Source organism: Emydura macquarii, unplaced genomic scaffold, assembly GCF_026122565.2.
Source record: "Emydura macquarii macquarii isolate MOO-44397 ecotype Brisbane River unplaced genomic scaffold, CSIRO-AGI_Emac_v2 contig_2422, whole genome shotgun sequence".
Lineage (NCBI taxonomy): Eukaryota > Metazoa > Chordata > Testudines > Chelidae > Emydura > Emydura macquarii.
This window is the reverse complement of record NW_027132559.1, coordinates 4,728,397-4,750,109: the sequence shown is the minus strand read 5'-3', so window position 1 is coordinate 4,750,109 and position 21,713 is coordinate 4,728,397. Positions and strand designations below refer to the sequence as shown.

At 39.7% G+C, this 21,713-nt stretch overlaps 1 protein-coding gene across 4 annotated transcripts in view; it reads left to right on the top strand.

The window, feature by feature from the left end:
• The window catches only part of ANO10 (anoctamin 10), a 245,925-nt gene that overhangs the window by 60,374 nt on the left and 163,838 nt on the right, over positions 1 to 21,713 (top strand). For all 4 annotated transcript variants that reach the window (XR_010922337.1, XR_010922338.1, XM_067561828.1 and 1 more), the window contains exons 8-11: positions 1,100 to 1,174; positions 2,589 to 2,771; positions 14,349 to 14,540; positions 16,885 to 17,013. Coding sequence is in view for 2 of the 4 variants with exons in the window: in XM_067561828.1 (XP_067417929.1) it covers positions 1,100 to 1,174; positions 2,589 to 2,771; positions 14,349 to 14,540; positions 16,885 to 17,013 (579 nt within the window). In the remaining 2 variants the exon portion in view is untranslated. The remainder of the gene's footprint in view (positions 1 to 1,099; positions 1,175 to 2,588; positions 2,772 to 14,348; positions 14,541 to 16,884; positions 17,014 to 21,713) is intronic.

The window sequence follows — 21,713 nt, the reverse complement described above, 5'->3', positions numbered from 1 at the left end:
GTGGAATAAACAAACTCTGCCAACATTGATGGCAAGTAGTATACATTTTTTGGCAGGTGATCTGTTGGGCAATCAATTGGGAGTTGTATGTATATCCAAAAAATTATCCTTCTCACTGCATATATCCTTTCATTTCAGCAAGGTTCCAAATACATGCATAACAGTTGTCACCGTTTTAAAAATTCATTCTTATTTTAGAGAGAATACTGATTCCAGTAGTATTTCCCATTTTAAATATAGGGAATATCTGTTAAACTCATACAATCCTTTAAAACTGATTAAACCTTAAATGCAACTGCGGTATATCTGATGTATGCACACGCCCTTCTCAATGAATCATCCAACAGATATTTATTTATAATGCCTTTCCAACACTGTGCCATAACTTAAAGAAACATTGTCATCTCAGTTTAAGACCAAAGTTTGTCCTTCAAATCTCTCCTCAAAACCTTCTTGTATTGTGATGTCTATGTAAACCTGCCAACTGATGAAAGCTATGTAGAAATGTCTAGGGATTTCTAATGTTTATCTGCTATATTTTGTTACTTATATTTTAGAAGTTTAATATAGCTGTATGCATACACCCTGAATCAGGAAATCATGTAAACATGTTAAGTGTTTTTCTGAGTAGGAATGCTTCTCTGAGTTGGGGTCAAAGCTGGCATTTGTAAGAATATGCTCTATTGTTTTCTCTTCTTTTCCCTTCACTTCTCCTTTTGAGTTTGTTATACCCCTGTGTTGTATCTGGGACAGAAGCTACCTTCTTACTCTGTGTTTGTACAATGCCATAACTGAATGGAGCTTCTAGGAGTTAGCACACTGAGAACAGGCTCAGATTTTCAAGGGAGCCTAAAGGAAATTGAGCGGTTTAGTATCACTGTCAAAGATGAGAAAAATGCAAAAGGTAAATGGCATAGATGTTGAAAAGTAGGTTAGAAAATCTAAGTTGTTAGTAATACAGGTACTGAACTTTTTAATGAAGAATTTTCATCTGAACAGTAATTCTTTAATTGGGTGGTATTTATTGATCATAGTCTATATTTGCTCGCATTAAGTGAGTTTCTTTTTCAATAATACTATTTACATTTTTTCTTTGCAGTTCAACTTTTTAAACTGCTTTGCCTCCCTATTCTACATTGCTTTTGTCCTTTTTGATATGAAACTTCTGCGACAGGTGAGTTCTGGAAACCGTATGATATCTATGAAATACAGGGTTAATTGAAATAGGAATTTAGAGGGTTTTTATCACTTTTCTAATACAGGATATGTGTTCATCCTCATGTTAATATTCTTTAATAAATCCAGTTTTCTCTTTTAGTGCCTCTAATATATTGGCAAAGTCATAACATATGAAAGAAGCACAAATAAAACTTACAAATAAGAAAATATTTTCATTTGACCCGCAAAGGAGAAAAAGGGTGGTTGTGAGGTTAACATCTTTCTGATATAGAAACAAGGCCTGAAACTTTTTTTTTTTTTTTTTTTTTAATCGTATATTTCAAATCTTGTCTACATTGTTTTTCCTGAGGGACACTGTTGACACAGGAGAACAGTAGGATTATGACTTCCATAAAAACCAAGCATTTGAAAAGGATTGAGGGGAAAATCATTTTTAGTCACTGTTTAAAACTCTGTTTTTAGTGACACCCATCTAACTGAAATGTGTGAAAAACAGGTGGAAGAAAAGTAATCTTTGTTTAAAAATAATTTAAAATATTTGATTTAATGTTGAGAAACCTTCAAATCTAGCTCTCTGGTCCTCCCAGGAGACCTCCAGAAAAACCAGGAAGGACAAGACTTGATATTATTGATATTTTTAAGGTAAAAAGCAAGTGGAAAAGAAAATAAACAAAACAAAATATAAACCCATACAAGCTTTCAGGTTTTCTTTACACATCATAAAGAACCAAAGAAACACAAACCTATTTTTTCTTTCTTTGTGGGTAATTTTTTAAAGAAGTAGGTCTTCATACAGCTTAAAAGCAGAAAAAGAGGAAACAAAGAAACAGTTTTAAAAACTATTGGTTATAAATACAAACCTTTGATGATGAGCAGCTCCTACTCATCCAGGTATTGGGAGACTGGAAATGGAGTGCCGGAGTGTCATGAATTACATTGTCACTTAAGATTTTCTTGTGTTTGAAATTGTCTTTTATTTTTCCTGGTGTGGTGGTTTCTCAGCTACTTGTCTTTGGAGCTACAAGAATGTCTCCATTTTCCTTCATTTATTTTCCCAAAGTTTAGTTATAGTGACTCTTTGTCTGAACAGGCCTTAATTTGGCTTGCTTTTGAGCCTGTTTAGCCCCATTGTTAGTTCTATCACTGGGGTTGTTACACATTGGCAAAGCACTCATTTTCCCCAGTGGATTGAGCGTACAGTCTCCTCAGCAGTTAGTCCCTACCAAGCAATGGCAAAGACTGGGAATTAGATCCAACTTGTATGTTGTGGTATTGCTCAACTGGCCTAAGATTTGCTTTTATTGTGATATAAATAACCATTGATAGTGTTACTTAAATGCACAAAATATTAAATAATTTTAAGTATATCACAATTGTATTAAATAAATATTTTGTTTAATTTTCTTAAGAGCTTGGCCACTCTACTGATAACTTCACAGATCCTAAATCAATTTGTAGAAGCCTTACTTCCTTACTGGCTCCAAAAGCGACATCATAAGAAATTGAAGAGAAGGATGTATTCTTTAAAAGTTGATACTGACCTTTCATTATTTGAGCAAGTCAACCTGGAAAAAGAAATGGGCACCTATCTTGTAAGTTGAATATATGCTGCTTTGGTACAGCTTTTGAAATGTACTGCTGCTGAAAAGGGGCCATATTTTAATTTTAGATAATTGTAATGTTAGTAGTTTGTGAAGGAAAGGAGCTGTTTTATTTTAGAAGGGAATTTGAAGGTCGGGTGCAAACATTTTGGGTTTTGTACGTTAGTCATGATGTGTCCGATATAAACAAACCACAGACCCATGGAGAAAGCTAAATTGCTAACACAACAACTGCTTCAATCTTTTCTGTCTCATCATAAAATAGGATAGTAAGTTGCTGCATTAGAAATATTTAGTCACTTTCTAACTCACAGACACTAAGATGATGTTTTGTGCAAATAGGTGCTGAAAAAATCATGTTGCAATTTTAAATAAACAAGGGATGATGCCAGCATACATTATACTCAAATCTTTTAGTGTCTTTTAGTACATAATACACTTGTTTCTTCTTCTGGAATATGAATGTATTAATTCCTATTGTTGGAAAAAGATTCCCAGTAGTTCGTTTCCCTGCATTGATAGAGACCCACACAGGTTCAGTCCGGACAGTCTCCATTTAAATGGTTTATTCTGCAGAGGTCAATCTCCAAGCCCACACGCGGACAGTGGAAAAAGACCCTGGATTCAAAGTTACAGACAGTTTTATACCTCATTGCTACCTAAATACGAATGACAAAAGCATACATATCCCCCTTACAAGGGCACAAACTATTTCCTCTATAACTATTGGCCTATATTATCTTTACTTCACTTACAAAGGTATGAATATTCATAAGATACTTTTGCAGATGTTTTGCTACTAGCTACAGCTTATCTATCAAGGTTGCATAACTTGCTTAATCCGGCCGAGGCTTATCTCCTTCTGCATTCTTGCGAAAACTTTCCATGATCCTTACACAGAGTGGAACGGCCTTGCCTCTATGAACAAAGAAGCTAGCTAAAATGGAGTAACTATGGTCAAGCAACTAACAATCATCATACACTATCACTTCATAATTTCCACTGTTAAAAATCAAAAGTTACACCTTCAAGATGTATACTGTATCTCATCATTTTATAACTTTTTTACTTTCTAGTTATTTCCACCTAATTCTTGTTCTATGTCTCCTCCATCTCGTGTCCTCGAACCCTTTTTCTCTTTGAACCAGTAAGTATTGTAAATATTTCATTTTATGTAATTGAAATAATTGTTGTTGGTTTAGTATAGTATTAGTGTTAGATGGTTAGTTAGTATAGTCTGCCAGGGAGGGCCTTCCCCTCATCCCCCGTACTAGATCTATTATGTCCCAGTTCCCAAGCTTTAAGAACTCTGACTCCTGCCCTCAGTTTCAGATGACCAGCAGAGGTGCCTGTATTGCTTCAGAAAAGCCCTGGTCATTTTCAAGTGCAATGTTTGCTGCTCCTGTCCCAGCCAAACCAAACAGGCAAACGCAGACAGACTCAAGAAATACCATATGGAGCATGCTGTGAGGCTAGCTGTCTGACCCAGGCTAGGCAGACCCCCTTCCCTCCCTCCCAGAGGTGCCAAGACACATGCTGCCAAGCCCGTATTGGATGTGGAGGCAAGGCAGGAGTAGAGATAAGGACTCCTCCTATAAATCTCTATAAGAGTAGAAAACACTCACAAGCTGGGGAGACTGCTGGTATCGACATCATCCACTGGAGATGAGAACCTTTTTCCCAACACCATCTAAGTTGTGAGATGCTCGTGGATCTTTGAAGAACTGTAAGGAGGCCTCAGCAGATCTGCAGGCTCCAAAAGGGAAGATAGCACCAGTGGGCTCAATGTCACCACTGGCACTGAATGAACATAAGCACCGGGACCACAAGACCAAGTAATTAACAGTACTGTCCAAAGACAATCATGTTGTTGGCTCCACTACACTCCAGCATGGAAAATACCATACTAAAACCTCCTAGTACTCTGGGCTTGATGCAGAAAGAGAGAAGACCTCCTCCTGCAACGAAGGAAAGTTCTTCTAGTGCTTGCTCATGTCGATTCCAAGTAGCTGTGTGCATGCCGTGTGCACAGTCATCAGAAGGTTTTTCCCCTAGCGGTACCTGTTGGGTCAATGCAGGCATCCACTGGCACCTCCATGCCGCTGTATATAAGGCCCTGCTGTCTCTTCAGTTCCTTCTTACTGCCTGTGATGATCATTGAAGCTTCTTGCCTTCTCTCATCAGCAAGCATTCCTCTATTGGTAGAGAGTTATTGATCCTGTAAATAGTGCATTAGAGTTGGTTATTTTAGTCTGTAGCTGGATGTTTTATTTGCCCCCCCACACCAATTATGCCCTGGGACTGGGGCATGCCTCATTCCCAAGGATTCAAACCATGCAGGATCTGCCACAAACCTATGCTAAAGGGTGATCCCCCACAAATCCTGTCTGAAGTGCCTGGAGGAAACCCATCAAGCTGACCAGTGCAAGATCTGCAGAGGTTTCCATCCAAGAACCAAAAAGGTCAGGAGTGTGACACTGAAGCACATCCTCATGGAGATAGCTCTTCACCCCCAACTGGGCTACTCAGACGTGGCACCCAGTACCTTGGGATGCAGTGCACCAGCCTCTCTTAGAGAGGCTAGGGCACAGAAGAACTTGGCACTGAGGGATCCCTGTCACTGACATTCCCTGGCACCGAAGACCCGGCACCGATCCCACTCTCCGGTATCTCATAAGAGGCGGAAGAAAACCAAGAGAGGATGCTCACCTACACTAAAGGCTGCAGGAAGAGATGATAATGGGTGCATCCCGTGATGGAACACCTGGCACCTTCCCCACCAGGCTGGTACTGTCAACTTTGGTCCTGCAGAGGGTGCCGTTGAGTTCAGTGCCATTGGACTCATCCATAAGGAAGAGCCATGTGGGAGAGCTGCGCTCTCCTTCCACCCTGGACACATTCAAGGTGGCTAGGGACCTGATAGCCATGATAGCACAGCAGTCCCCCACCAGGATGAAGGAGCAGGAACAAAGACCTCCGACTCCACAGTGAAGTGTGCTGCCGTCTAGAGGCAAGCATGCCATGATGCGACACCAGTCGCCCTCTCCCCAGCTCTGCTCACTGGCTCTGTCCTGCTCTGCACCACTATGGTCCCCGCACTCACAGTCACAATCACCTGTCTCAGAGGCAGAATCCTACGCCTCCAGGCACAGTTGGCACCAAATTGCAGGGAGGCCACTACAGACAGGAGAAGGGGCAGACCCCCTTCATGGGACTTTGGCAAGCACAGTGACAGATGCTTACACAATGGCCCTTTTGGACTGCAAGGGCATAGCACGAGGCTCAGGTTTCCTGTTGGGGGTGGTCCTATTTGGTTGCCTCACAAGCACAGGCTCCCTGGCCATCTGAGGTCCAACTATTACCTTGTGGCACTGAAGGGAATGATGACTCTGGCGCTGAGGCGAGTATAGTGTGCAATGCGGAGACCAGTACTGCTGCAGATCTTGACATTGAGCTTGACAACCTGGTGCAAAGGGAATCCCATGATCCAGTCAGACAGGAAGACCCGGTTCTATCCAGGGAGTCATCATCATCCTCCCCTGACGAGGAGGTGGCGGGGACTTTGACTGTGCCACCACCAGTGGATAATAGGGCATACCAGGAGTTGCTAAGGAGTGTTGCCAAGAACTTGGAACTCCAAGCAGAGGAAGTGTGGAAATCAGAGGACTGTATGGTGGATATCTTGGCACCAGAAGGGCCCCTCAAGGGTAGCACTATCCATCATAAAAACAATACATCCACCACAAAGACATTGTGGCAAACACCAGCTTCTATCCTCCCTACAGCTAAGGGAATAGAAAGAAAGTACTTTGCCCCCACCACAAGTCTCTCTCTACTCACCCACAGTCGGGATTGCTGGTGGTAGCAGTGGCAAATGACAAGGAGAGACTAGGACATCAAGCACCAACATCCGAGACCAAGGATTCAAAGAAGCTGGATCTCTTTGATAGGAAGGTGCACTCCACCCGGGGGCTCCAGCTTCGCATTGCTAACCAGCAGGTGATTCTGAGATGCTACAACTTCAACTCCTGGGAGACTAACAAAATTCAAGGAGTGGCTCTCAGCTGACTCTGGACAGGAGTTTGCAGCAATTGTCAAGGAGGGCAAGGCTGCGGCAAGGACTTTACTGCAGGCTGCCCTAGATGCAGCAGACTCAGACACAAGGACAGTGTCATCGGCGATTGCCATGAGAAGGAGCTCATAGCTACAGGTGTCGGACCTCCCCCCAGAGGTCCAACAAACCATCCAGAATCTGCCATTTGGGACGTGGGCTTGTTTTCAGAGCAAATGGACTCCAAACTTCACAGCCTGAAGGATTCCAGGGCTCCACTGAAATCCTTAGATCTACACACGGCGAGCACCCAGAGAAAGCACTTCAAGCTCCAGCCTTCCCTGAGTTTTTTATCCTGTGCAATAGATGTAGTGTTATTCCTGCCCCTCTTTCTAGAGTAACAGGTGCAGGATGCCCCAACCCATGTCTAACCAGGGTCGGGGCTCGGTGAGGCAGCCTTCTAGCAGTCATTTTGAGGGTGCACCCAGGGGCAACACACCAAACCAAATTCAGGATCCCACCTCCTGTTTCCTGAATTGTCTATCACATTTCTACTGGGCATGGACTCAGATCACCTCGGATGCTTGAGTACTGTGCGCGGTAGAATTTGGATATTTTCTCCAGTTTTCTTCCTTCACACTCTCCCATCTTCCTTCCCAGTCCTTTGATGTTGCTTGGAAGATAGATTCCAGGGGAGAGCCCCACAACAAAGATGCCTCTTTCTTTTTAACAAGTTTCCTCGACACCCCGTGGGGTCAGGTGATTGTCCGTGTCCAGCAATGGGCACAATTTTTCCCTCTGGAGCCAAAGTGCTCAAAGGTGCTTAGGCCAGTCCATTTTTCCTGTATGCATGCCTCTGCTGGGCATGGAAACAAAGCTTTATGCTTGTCTGCATCTATTCAAGCCATGTGAGAGACACATTGGGGGATATGATATAGCAGGGTTTCATATCTGTACACCTGTACGACATTGCAGGGAACGTGCCACCCCAATAATAATGATCTGTATGTCATGAGCATTCCAAAAACACCTTATATGACATACTTTGCATCAGACCATTCACAGTTACACTGTAAGGGTGAACATGAATGATACATACCATATGATACATACCAATGATACATACCATAAGAGTATACATGGGGTACAGCGTGTCACACACATAGACAGGGAGGAGCAAGCTTCTCTTCCTTGTGCCAAGAAGACCTCAAACTTTGGGACTTCTGCATCGCTCACTCCATACACCTGGAGGCATCTTACCTTGTGGGATACCAGAACAAGCTGGCGGACCATCTCAGCAGATCCTTCCACAACCATGAGTGGTCCATTCGCTTGGATATCCTGAACAACACCTTCCAGTAGTGGGGAATTTCACAAATAGATCTGTTCATGACTGACTCAACTGGAAATGTCAGGGTTTTGTTCCTACCGCAGCCACAGCCTGGGCTCAGTCCTTGGAGGCACCACCTACTTTACACATTGCCCCCTTTTCTGCTAATTCACAGGGTCCTACTCAAGATCAGAAGGGAAAGGGTGTCAGTTATACTGATATCCCCAGCTTGGCTCTGGCAGCATTGGTATATATGACGCTGCTGGAACTGTCTGGTGGTCGCCTCAATTGTCCTGCCATTGGAGCCAGACCTAATCATGAAGGACCACAGCTGCCTGCAACATCCCAACCCTGAGTCTCTCCACCTCACAGCATAGAAGCTTTATGGTTGAACGCCATGGAATCTGCATGCTGGGTGCCGATCGGGGAAGTCCTCCTTAGCAGCAGGAAGCCGTCCACCAGGACTACATATTTGGCCAAGAGGAAGAGGTTTTTCATTTGAACGATGCAAAAGGGCACTCCTCCAATGCAAGCATCTTTGCTCTTCATCTTGAACTATCTAATGCACTTGAAACAAATAGGGCTGGCAGTATCATCCATAAAGGTACACTGATGGCAATCTCTGCATTCCATCTGGGAGCGCATGGATGATCAGTCTTTGCTAATCTAATGGTGACCTGTTTTCTTAAGGGCCTGGACAGACTGTACCGTCGTCCGGACATGTTTGCTGTCCAATACCAGCATGGGACCTGAACCTGGTACTCACCAGATTAATGGGACCTCCATTTGAGCCCTTAGTAACATGTTTGATCCTCCACCTCTTGTGGATGGTAGCATTCTTGGTTGTGACTACCTCAGCCAGAAGAGTGTCTGAGCTAAAGGCTTTGACATCCAACCCTCTGTACACTGTGTTTTACAAAGACAAGGTTCAGTTGTGACCCCACCTGGCTTTCCTTCCTAAGGTGGTATCATAGTTTTACATGAATCAGGACACCTTGCTCCTTGTGTTCTTCCCGAAGCTGCATGCCAATAACAGGGAATGAAGCCTCCATTCCCTAGATGTCAGAAGGGTGCTAGCCTTCTATACAGAAATGAGTAGACCTTTTCGTAAATCAAACTAACTCTTCATCGCTAGAACAGATAGGATGAAGGGTCTCCCGGTATCATCCCAGAGGATCTCATCGTAGATCATTTCCTGTATGAGGACTTGCTATGACCTTGCTAAGATGCCAGCCCCCGGCACTAACAGCACACTCCACGAGGATGCAGGTTCCTTGGAAGCTTTCTTGGCACAGGTCCCTACACAAGAAATTTGCAGGGCCGCAACTTGGTCATCAATCTGTAAGTTCACCTTGCATTATGTTATTACTCAGCAGCTAGGGACAATGCAACATTCAGTAGAGCTGAGCTTCAGTCCGTGATTCTGAGAATTTTGACCCCTCCTCCGATGGTCAGCTTGGGAGTCACCTATTTGGAATCAACATGAGCAAGCTCTTGGGGGGGAAAAAAAAAAACAGTTACCTACTTTTTGTAACTGTTGTTCTTTGAGATGTGTTGTTCATGTCCATTCCAAGACCCACCCGCCTTCCCCTCTGTCTGAGTCTTCCAGCAAGAAGGAACTGAAGGTGCAGCGGGTCAGCAGGGCCCTATATACAGTGCCATGGAGTCACCACTTCAGGGGGCACCTGCATTGACCCGCGGGTACTGCTAGGGGAAAAACCTTCCAACGACTGTGCATGTGGCGTGTACACACTACTTGGAATGGACATGAGCAACACATATTGAAGAACAACAGTTACAAAAGGTAGGTAACCATTTTTTTTTCACATCACTGGAGGTCTTTATTATACTCCCTGATCTGAAGTCTCCTATTATCTCGAACGCAGTCCTCACCAGGGAAATTTTGACTCCATTGGTTCCGGGATGGAGTGACAGGAGTCATTTTCTGATCTCTTCTACCAATCTTGTCCTGTCAGCACTCATGAAAACTCCATTTAAACCTTTAGCATCCAGCTTGCTATAGCGTTTCTCCAGGAAAGTAGCCTTTTTAATAGCTACCACCTCCATGAGATGGGTAGGAGAACTAGGAGCCCTTCTAGTTCTTCTAGTATAATATCAGAAAAAGGGGATGAGATTGTTCTTACCAGCAATAAATGGACCTAGCTGCCTACTGTAAGAGATGGGGCAATAAATGTGGAGGGCTCTGAGTTACTACAGATAATTTTTTCCCAGGTATCTGCCCAGTGGGTCTTGTTCACATGCTCAGAATTTTCCCATAGGTCAGACTGGCGGAGACCCTGGGGTTTTTTTCACTTTCCTCTGTAGCCTGGGGGCTGGGTCACTTGCAGGTTTAAACTAGTGTAAATGGTGAATTCTCTAACCTGAAGTCTTTAACCCATGATTTGAGGACTTCAGACATCCAGAGGTTAGGGGTCTATTACAGGAGTGGGTGGGTGAGGTTCTGTGGCCTGAAATGTGCGGGAGGTCAGATGAGATGATTATGAAGGTCACCTCTGACCTTTAATTCTGAGTCTATGAGATGTGTGGTCCCTATCTGTATTCTAGTACCTGCCCCCTTCCCCTTTGCTTCAGATCATGACTTGATTCATGGTAGAGAATGATCTGCAGAAGCAGTCAGTCCTCACTGCCCCGTATTCCCTTGGATTGGTGCACAAAGAGGTGAATGGTACAGGCATGGACCAATAGATGCTGCTTGAAAAAAAATTTCAATGTCAGGTGCATGGTGCGTATGCATACCTACAGTGGAATACAGATAGGACCATTCATCTCAAAGAACTCTGGGTACAGAACAGGTAAGTATACTCCCTTTAATGCTGTCCAGATCATTGCTTTCTTGTTCTTTTGGAAGTTGTGATGTCTGTTACATATTTTAATCTTATAAACCACCTTCAAGTTTTTCTACTCTCCTTCGGTGGGGGAGTTTATGGGGAGAAAGTTCATCTCTGGAGAAAATAAAATTGTCAGTAATTATTTTACTCTGAAGATATATATGAAATTTCCCAGTAGGTTACTATTTCCCCATCCTCTTCCCCTCATTGTTTAGAGTGTTCTATAATTTTTTTAACTCTATTTTAATTTACTTTATTTTGGGAATTACCACCAAATAATGTGTGTGTGTGTTTCTGTGTGTTTTTGTTTGTTTTAAAGAACTTACAGGAGAGTAGAGGGCATTGACCCTGGAACTATGAGTGTCACCCCTATGGGTTTCCCAGAGCCTCAGAACTTCTACCTATAGGAGTTCCTGCTTGGTCAGATGCTAGAAGTACAGAACCAAAAAACTAATATATAGTGTCAGAGAATAAGGATTACAGTTAAGTGATGCATCTCTTAATAGGCAGTAGTTAATGACGCAATTTGGAATTTGCCTACAATAACAAATCAAACCACCCTTCTTCTTGCATAAAATGCCGCAGAATAAGAAACAGAAGGAGAATATTTAAATAGTATTTTATATCTTAAAAGTTCTGTAAGTATTAATCCTCACAACACCCTTGGGAGAAAGATAAATATTATCTACATTTTACATATGGAGCAACTAAGATCCAGAGAGTTTAAATAATTTGCCCAAATGCAGACAGGCCCAATCTCAGTTCATTAGATTACATGTGCTCAAAGGGCTCAGTTTTACTTCTCATCTGAACACTTTAACTATGGCTTTGCATTATGACAGTGAAAGTGCAGTATTACACTAGTGGTTCTCAAACGGTGAACTATTGGTGGTCAACAAATCATTTCTAGAATTACATCTAGAATTACATCTTTCACAAGTATCACATCTATCTGTCTTTAAATGCTGATATTTCCAGGAATCTAGCATAGAATCATTGTAGGAATTCCAGGGACTTTCAACCAGCTACACCTAAAAAAGGCAGAACAGTCCTCAACCCCAATCTTTTAGTCTTCCCAAACTGCTTCATACTTATCTTTGCTGGATTTTGGGGGGAATAAATTTCATCATGCAGATGACCCAAAATTGGAGTACCACCAAACGAAGAAGACCGATCCAAACTGCAATATGGAGAGAGTAAAACTGTTCAGTGCTGTTGGCAATAAAAGGAGACTTTAAATACTAATAGTGTAGGTGTAGGGCTTTATGTTAGGAGAAGAAATACACTATAGATACAAAAATGGGAGGGAGGGGGAAGATGGTCCTACTCAAATTGTTACATCCATTGGACTGAAGTGCATCTTGTCTCTTAATTCTTTCATTTCTCAGCTTCCTTATATATCTGGCTATTGTGATTTCCACAAAAAAGGTGTGGAAGTAGGACTTGGAGGTTGGGAGTAGAAGTAGCATCTATTTTAAGTACTAATGTACAGCATGACAATGTTTGACAATCCATGATCTTAAGCTTAAATATAGCTGTTCTGGGTTAGGAAGTAGTAGTGGCGACCACATATTCCTCCCCTCTGTGGTACATTGATAGTCACAGTGTGGATGGCATGAGGAAGCCTGCAGAGCGAGCAGTCCCAGGAGTAGCCTGCAGTAACCAAGAAGAAGAACTGAAAGGAAAACTTTGCTCACTGCCTGCAGCATTGTTTGAGTGAGAGTGACAACAGGGACAAATGTGTTACTGTCACTCTAGTTGAGTGACACTTGGCAAGTATCCTTAAACAAACATGAAGTAAAATTCAGAGTTTATGTAAACTCTTTCTGTAGGTATGCCTCAGGATTTTTAAAGGTTAGCTCCCCTGGGGTCTAATCTGTAATGAAATAGTTTATCAGACACAGGTATGCTATGCTGCTTAACAGGAGCTTGACTGGGGAATGTAGCTGAAATGTCCTTCTTTCCCCACAAATATCCACATGCTGATTTCTGAGCTTGTAGGCTTCTACTGCCTCTTTGTGTGTTGTTGGTGAAAATACATTAGATGCTAGAGAGGCTAGCAAGCTTGACAGCTCAACTGTCAGCAGACAGACTGAAAAGAGCCATGCTACTGATACAGAGCCAAATGTAGCTTTCTTCCTTTTTTCATTATCTTCACTGTAATTACTTAAAATACTGTCTAATCTTTATCTTCCCGCTCTCAAAATGAAACATTCTAAACATGTCTGTCTCTAAAGGAACACTGCAGAGCAAGAAATAGTTAAATTGGAATCCATTTGATGGCTTTTCATGGTCAGGAAGTAAACATAACCGTTGTCTTGTGCAATGGACACTTTTTATTAAAAGTTATTACACTGTTTTGTCCTGTTAGATAATTTTTCTTAAATAGAAATTAAAAACTTTTTTTTTATAAAAACAATTTATTAACTTACTATGAAATTTGTCACAATAAAATGATTGATTAGATACTCAAACTATTGGTTTAAAGGTTAGATGATAGGCATTTTGCAGATGTGCCCAGAATACATTTTTGAATGCACTTGGTATTCTGTTCGGTTGCCAGAACTGCTTCTGACTTGTCATGCTGTCATTTCAGCATTTGTCTTCTCAAGCAGGCTGCAGGCTACTAACTTTGCCTTTTGATTTTAATATGCTGTAGCTTAGAAACACAAGAAAAAGTTAAAATATTTATCAGCCTACACTTGCTTCTGTTTATCGCTCTCACTGCCAGTCTGAAACGATAATATTTCTCTTAGAGGTACAATGTGGGTAAGGTAATACCTCTTATTGGACCAGCTTCTGGTAGTGAAAGAGAAACTTTTGAACTTACATAAAGCTCTTCTTCTTGTCTCTTTTACTAACAGAAGTTTGTTCAGTAAAAGACATTACCTCACCTTCCTTGTTCCTCTAATATCCTGGGACCAGCATAGCTACAACAATACAAAATTTTTCTTGTTGTGCAGCTCTGTTAAGGATGTCATACTAGTTTAAAGTCATCTTACCTCACTGTGATTTGCCTTCAATTACTATCTCACTGAGGTACTGAGAAGATTGTGTATCTAAACCTATTTGTAGGATTAGGTCATTTTTGTTTTGTATCAATAATAAAGGTATTATTGTAGAAAGTCCTTTTCAACAAGATTAGGATAATTAACTCCAGGTTAGACCAAAGTTAAGTGATTTAGAGGATAAGTGTTTTGGTTTCTCCTGCTGCTGCTCCTTCCTAAACAATTGAGTGGTGGTGAGGAGGAAAGCATGTGGTTACCATATTGTTAATCCTGCTTTCATCATATATTTAGATAAAAATAAAATGTGCTTATTTTGGCTCTATTTTTCAGGGCACCTTTGATGATTACTTGGAGTTGTTCTTACAGTTTGGCTACGTGAGTCTTTTCTCATGTGTCTATCCTTTAGCAGCTGTCTTTGCAGTGCTAAACAACATCACAGAGATGTATTCAGATGCCTTTAAAATGTGCAGGATCTTCAGACGTCCATTTTCGGAACCCACAGCAAATATTGGAGTGTGGCAGGTAACCTGGTTTTCAGGGGTTTTTTTTGTTTGCACCTGTATATCACCATAAGCTTAGACTGCTTGTTGCTCCACCAATAGCTGTTAGAGTGTATTACAGAGACCTCTCCTCATCAGTGCCTTAGGACATTACTCAATTTTAGAAAGATTGTGGGGTTGACAACCATCTGTCATTCTGAGCCACCTTCCTTAATCCCATCCCATCCCCTTTTTTGAACTGCATATATTACATTCATATTGCATTTGCTAGGACAGCAGCTTCTTCCTTTTAAGACTGCAGAATCCCATGTAAGTAATAGGCTGTTAGTGAGTGTGAAATAGATTGCAGATAGTGTTGAGTGGGTGGTCTGTGTTAGACCCAGTTTTATTTAACATCTTCTCTAATAATATGGAAGAGGAACAAAGAGCACAACAATTAAATTAGTAGATTATTTTAAATTGAGAGATGTTGAAAATATTGTGAGAAAAAAATACAAAATGACAGAAGTTAGCTATATGAATAGGAAATAATAAATTAAATTAATCTTGAAAAAATACAAATAAATCATCAGAAAAAAATAATTAGAAATCCACGCAGATATGCACTGGGATGGAGTTATATCAGACACACTATAATGCCAGGGCCTTCCAAGCACTTTAAAGACTAACAAATTTAATTTCTGTTGGACAGCAACTACATATTGCATATATTTGTAATATGCCTTTTGGACTGACCACATAGAAGTAGCCACAACCAGTTAACATTTTAAAACGTTATTGTCTTTGTCTGCATTAGATGCTTAGCGGTCTCTGAAAATATGTAAATTAAAACATGTTAGTTAATATATTTTAAATCACCACTCCTTTTCCCATTGTAGATAATCTCTTAGAGAAGTCCTATTGAATTTAATGGCTAGTTATTTTCATTATAGAGTTTTTTATTTTTATTTTTTTACATCATTCTTTTCCGCTAATTGTGGGAATGTGTTTAGTTTTATGAATATAACAGTAAATTCAGGGCTTTTAGTAATCAATTTTGTGTGTGTGGGGTGCAGGAATAAAGTGTTAGATTAGATAAAGGGTATTCTATGAAAAGAACATTTGAATTATTGTATTGGCCAAGCTAAGTCAGTGATGTGTTGACATAGTGTTGTCATAGTGCCATGATGCCAAAGCAACATTCAATCACTACATTTTGCCAGTCTCCTTTGCTCATAGGAAGATTTCTCATTTATAGGCCCAATTTTCAAAGGTATGCACAGTATTGCCATTATGGCAATGCATGTATACTTTTTTATTTTATGTATTTTATATATACTTTTTATATTGAACTCCTCAGTGGTAGCATTCATCCTTCCTGAATGTGTAGAAAGTACCTAGCGCATTTGTGCTCTGCTGTAAATAAATAATAAAAAATAACATAAACATCCATTTATGTCCTTGTAAATCAGGTGCCTGTGCACAAGCACAAAACTAGTCACTCATGTTGCTGGTGTGCACATATAAATGCAGGATGTACAGATAAAAGCATGTAATTCTGAGTGCTTACATTTGAAATATGACTCATTTTATTCCAATGGAACCAGTTGTTTAAAAATCTTATTCTGGATCACCCTAGTGTTTTCATATACTTAATATTCCAATACTTTATATTGAAGATTCAGTCAAAACATCAGCATAGAACACCAGAAATTTTCTTTTTAAAGTTGGATTCAAATTTTAAAATACCTCTGATTAAAACTTTGCTCTTTGACACTGATTACGGTGGAGGTAGCTTTTCTTTAGGAACATATACTTATTTTACATAAGTCAGTCAGGTGGCTTATCTGTAGGAATATGTGCTACCATTTGCATGATCAAGTCTGGGTTAGATGAAGTTACTAAAGATAGGAATGCCACTCAACTCCTTTTTTTTCTTTGGTTAATCCTGATTTTCAGGAGATGGTTTCGTATCCTGCAAATGTAGTTTGTGAGATATAAATGGTCCCAAAATACTTTCAGGGCCTGTGAAATGTTATCATGTTGTGACAAACAGTGCTTGAGTTTCCCCCAACAAACACTGAGAAGAGCCAACCGTAGCTTTAGAGGTACAGCTTGGAGGATACTAATGATGGGTTTTGTGATGATACAAGCTTTGTTGTGGGACCCTGCTTATCCATTTTAGAGAAGATGTTGACAGGTTCCATACAGAATCTGTTTAACCTTTCATCTGATAGAAGTCAAAGTTTAAAGAAAAAGGGAGGGTAAAATGTGGGTCTAATCAGAACCTGGTGTATGTGGGAGAAATCTTGTCCCAGGAGGAGCAAGAGGACTGAAGGAAGTAGATATATTGATACTAATTATATTTCATTTTTGTTTTATTTCAGTTAGCTTTTGAAACTATGAGTGTTATATCAGTAGTTACTAACTGTACGCTGATTGGATTGTCTCCACAAGTAAATGCACTTTTCCCAGAGTCAAAAACGGACCTTATTTTGAATGTGGTATTGGTGGAGGTAAGTGAGAGATTTAAATATCTGCATGTGTCTTAGTAGCAAATGGCATTTGTATCACTTACAATTTCCAATGTCACATCTTTTTCTCTCATTTATCAGAAAATGGAAATTCTAGCATCAGAATGGGATCTTCATTATTTTATATTCTATATTCTTTGCACTTTCATCTGCTATGAATGTTGACCCTATGTTCTGCCACATATGCTTGCAGTATTTTTTGTATATTGCATTATATGTTTCAAGAAGGATTTACTAATACTAACACAAGAATCAACGTAGTGTACTTTATTCCTAAGGGTCAGATATTCTCATACTGTGGTTTATTGCTCCAACAGATCAATAAGGACCTTTTTATGGGGTCTACAGTTGGTATGAATACATCTTACTGAGAAAATTCAGGCAAAATATCCAAAAATGTTATACAGAGGCAAATTATAACAGAGGGTGAGCGAAATTAAAAGGAATAAGTGAAAGGGAAAGATTTGAAAAGAAATAGTGAGTTGGTATTGAAGGTAGAGAGACAGATAATGTCCCATACAGCAAAAGGCTGCGGAGGAGAAATCACCTACCCTAGAATTGGCCAGATTGTGTGAAAGGAAAGAGTGCAGGCTGATGGAGGAGGAGCAAATAGTGGGAAGGGAGAGTAGGAAGACATTGAGGTAGGAAATGTTCATTCCCAGAGGGAAGAAAGCCATTCGGAAAAGAACAAATCAGTTGTTTTAAGAGAAAAAGTTAATTCTCCTTGCTTTTCTTCATATACAAATGAAAACTTTGGTTCTGTTCTATAAAATTTATAATAGTAATTGTAATTATAAATTGATTTTACTTTTTGTTTGTTTTAAACTTTATTAATACAAACTAAAAGATGTTGGAATGGTGCATATAAATAAAATTAATACTATCTGATGTAATCTTTTTATACCTACCATTGAAATCATTTTATAGAACTGGATAGTCAAGATTTGTTTCCCTTAACTGGCTAGCCATGATTAGATATGATCACTTAGGATTTGGGAAGGTTAAAGTATGCTTATTTTTTACTTTGTCATGTAATGTATATCATTTGTTAGCGTTATAAGACATTTGATTATGTTCTCAATTTGCAGAAATTGAGAAAATAGTATTTCTCATTTTAACTTTCAAAATTAGATATTCCCTGTTATCAAAGTGCTGTTTAACTTTGCATCATTGTGGTGAGACCCTTACAAACTAACAGAGGAGACTGTAAACCCTTAAAATTGTTTTTTGTTTTTTAGGATTTGTTAATCAGGACATACAATTTAAAAGCTTGTCAGAAACTAAACATTTTTTAAAATAATGTTGAAAGTGTCCCTGCAAACTGATTCCAGGGTGCCCTTAGCTTTTTCATTGCATTACTACAAATTGTTTTACTGTTTGAGAAATACAATAAAAAAATAATAAAAATTCAACACTTTTGTCGGTATTTAAGAATATACTTTTTTAAAGTGATTGTTTGTATGGATTTTTGTTAGTTATCGTCAATTATAGCTCCCACTGCAAAAGAGGAGAAGGAAAAGAATGTTAAAAAGTGATGTTTAAAAACTTTAACATTTCCAGTCTCCTGAGACACATTCTTTCTAGTCAGTTTAAAAAAAAAAAAACTTAAATGCTATATGATTTGAACTCTGCAGTCTTTTGAATCCAAAGTTATCAATATCCATCAGGCAATAGTAGAGCGCACCTATTTTTACAATATTTCCTGTAATACAAGTTATTGAGTAGTAATATATGAAGACAGTGAAATTCAAAGGAAGTCCATTCTCCAGCTGGTGTAAAATCTTTGTAGCACAAAGATGGATATATTTGTAAAGTTTTTTTAAAACAGATAAACATCATGGGTTTACTTTTCATTTACATAAGTCAGTTTACACTGCACTGGCATTGTAACTTTATTCATAACTGAGAAGAAATACACCAAACTGAACCTGTCATATTTAGCAGTGATGTTGTGACATGTCCACTGATTGACTGCAAGAGAAAGAGGCAGAGTTACTGATTGACTCTTCAACCAAATACTCCTGAGGTGAAAGTTTCCTGAACTGGGAAAGAGGAGACCATGAGTTCATATCTTACCTTTACTGTCAGTAGTTTATATTCCCATACTCCTCACTATCCTTATTATTGACTAAGGTCATGAACTGTATTTCTAAAATGCAGTAAAGGAATAGCACCCCTCAAACGCTCACTGTACCAAAAAATCTTTGTGGTGACCTCATGTCCCAAATGTATGGAATGTGTCAGATGTGCCTATTTGTTGCTAAAAAAGGAGCTGAGGTCATTGCATTAAGGTTTTCCAGTAGAGTGATAAAATTGGAGTATATATCACTGTTTGTATCTGTTGGAGATGGAAGTGAAAGCCTAATGGCATTTGCAGTATTATCACCAGTGTAATTGGCAACATGAAAGAGGCAAGGAATGCAAGTGACTTCTCCCTTCATTTGTTATTTCTATGCTTTTCAGATTTTGAGTTGGTGGCAGGTCCTGACTCAGCCTTAACTATCACTAAACAAAGTTCGTATGTGTATTGTAAATGAGAATCTGAGCCAATATTTCTACCTTTATTTGATTAAAATTAAATTAAAAATTTAAAAAATTGTACATTCTTGCTAGAGCCAAGCAGCCAGAAAGAGCATTTTTTCCCCAAAAAAGTGAGTGGTTTTTATTTTAGTAGAATAACAAATATTCTTCAAATTGAATGCATTTGTTTATACTGTAACTTTTGACAGTATTCAATACTAAAGGCAGAGTTGCATGATATCCTTATAAGAATTTTGTGCCAGACCCTTATATATTTGTGAAAAGAAAAAAGTGTTTTACATTAAAAACCACTAACTCTACTGCCTTCTGCTATTTCTATGGGAACAAATGTTGTATCAGCAAAATCAGAGTAAATGAATTAAAATAACCAATGTTTCCAAAGTGTTGAAACTGGTTTTAAAGCAGCTGACCCATTTTCATCAATCCAACATCTGCTTCCATGGCAACATGATTTGAACTAGCAGCCAGCAGCAGAATTATTGGAAGTCTTTTCTTTCACTTGTGGATAGATGCTGAATAAGTGCTGCAAGTGCACTTTTCAAAGAAAGGAGCAAAAGTAAATACCTTCAAGCAGGATGTAGTCAGCTGCTCCCTAATGCATCTTTAAAAGTTACTTACCAAAGTAACTGTATTTCTTCTAGGTGGACATCATGGATGAGGTAATATCTTGTATTGGGCTAACTTCTGATAGTGAGAAAGACAAGCTTTTGAGCTTACATAGAGCTTCAAGTCTCAGAAAGGTACTCTGAGTATCACAACTAATACAAGGTGGAAAACCCATATCACATATCCACACTCTTTGGGGAAATGTGTCCCTGGTGTTGTACAAGCCTGGAAATTTCTAGCATGCAAATGTCCATTGGGTCCAAGTGCATTTCCACTGTCTCCTTTTGTGCAGAAATCCACAGATAAAAAAGGCAACTATGGTAGATAACTTTTTTGTCCTCCTTTGAAAATTGCCCATATGGATTTTCACTGTTTGTGTCTTAATTTTCCATCTAAGAGGTATGAAGAGTGTTAGTTGAAAACTGCAGTACTGCTTCCCCCAAAGAGGGAGCCAAGTAGAGGAATTAGGGTTGCATAAAGATGTGTATACAACTCTAAGTAGCATTCTTGAATAATTCATTATTGAAGATACTGTGAAAACAAGCTCTGAAGTCTATCTTAGACCTAAACAAATGTGCCCTAATCTCTATAGGTAGGTGAACATTTGCCAGGCTGTAGCAGACAAATGTTAGGGATCTATTTAGACATCTTTTTTGTGGAAGATGGACTTATCCTTGATCTTTTCTCTTTGGATAACAAAAACTCCAGGGACTTGTGGATTGGTTTAGCCATATTAGTAATAATTAATAGTATTGCATCTATAGTATGAAGCCTGACCTTCCAAGTATATGAATGTGATTTGGGAAAGAATAGAGGCACTTAATTGTTTGTCTTTAGATGAACATCAGAGATCACCATAGGTAGGAATTTGGGATAAAGATGCAGGACTACCTTACCTTAACTTTATAGAACATGGTGTAAAGCAGCGGTTCTCAACCTTTTTTTCCCCGAGTACCACTCGGGGAAAAAAAGGGCGGCGGGGTTTTGCGGTGTTGGGGTTTCGCTGCGGCGGTGGGCCGGGTTTTGCTGCGGCGGCGGGCCGGGCCGGGACTTTGAGAACCGCTGGTGTAAAGGATCAGGCTAGAACTCACTAACTTGCTGGGCTGATATTATAGCTGTGAGGAATGTAATCTTCACAAAGAGATGGTATAATACTAAATATCCAAACATAGCTCCCGTAAATTTCATAAAATCCACATTCAGCTCCATGGTGGAGGTGTCTCAGACATTAGAGGAGAATACATGAAGTTACTCTCTTAGACATTGCTTCTCTAGGGGAAAAAGACTGAAAATCCAAACACCAGAGGTTGAAAAGCACTTAGCTAGTTAATAAAGTTCAAAAGTTAGCTTTGACTATTTTAAATACTGTAGATAATCAAAGGGATTGAGGACCACCTTGGATTTACTCCTTTCTGAATTTTCCAGATGGAGTCACTTCCATTTCATGTAGCAGATCTTCCTTATCAAAGGTCACTTCAGTTGACAGTAAAAGCTTTGAACTTCTGCAAAACTCTCTTAATCCAGTGCTGTCAACA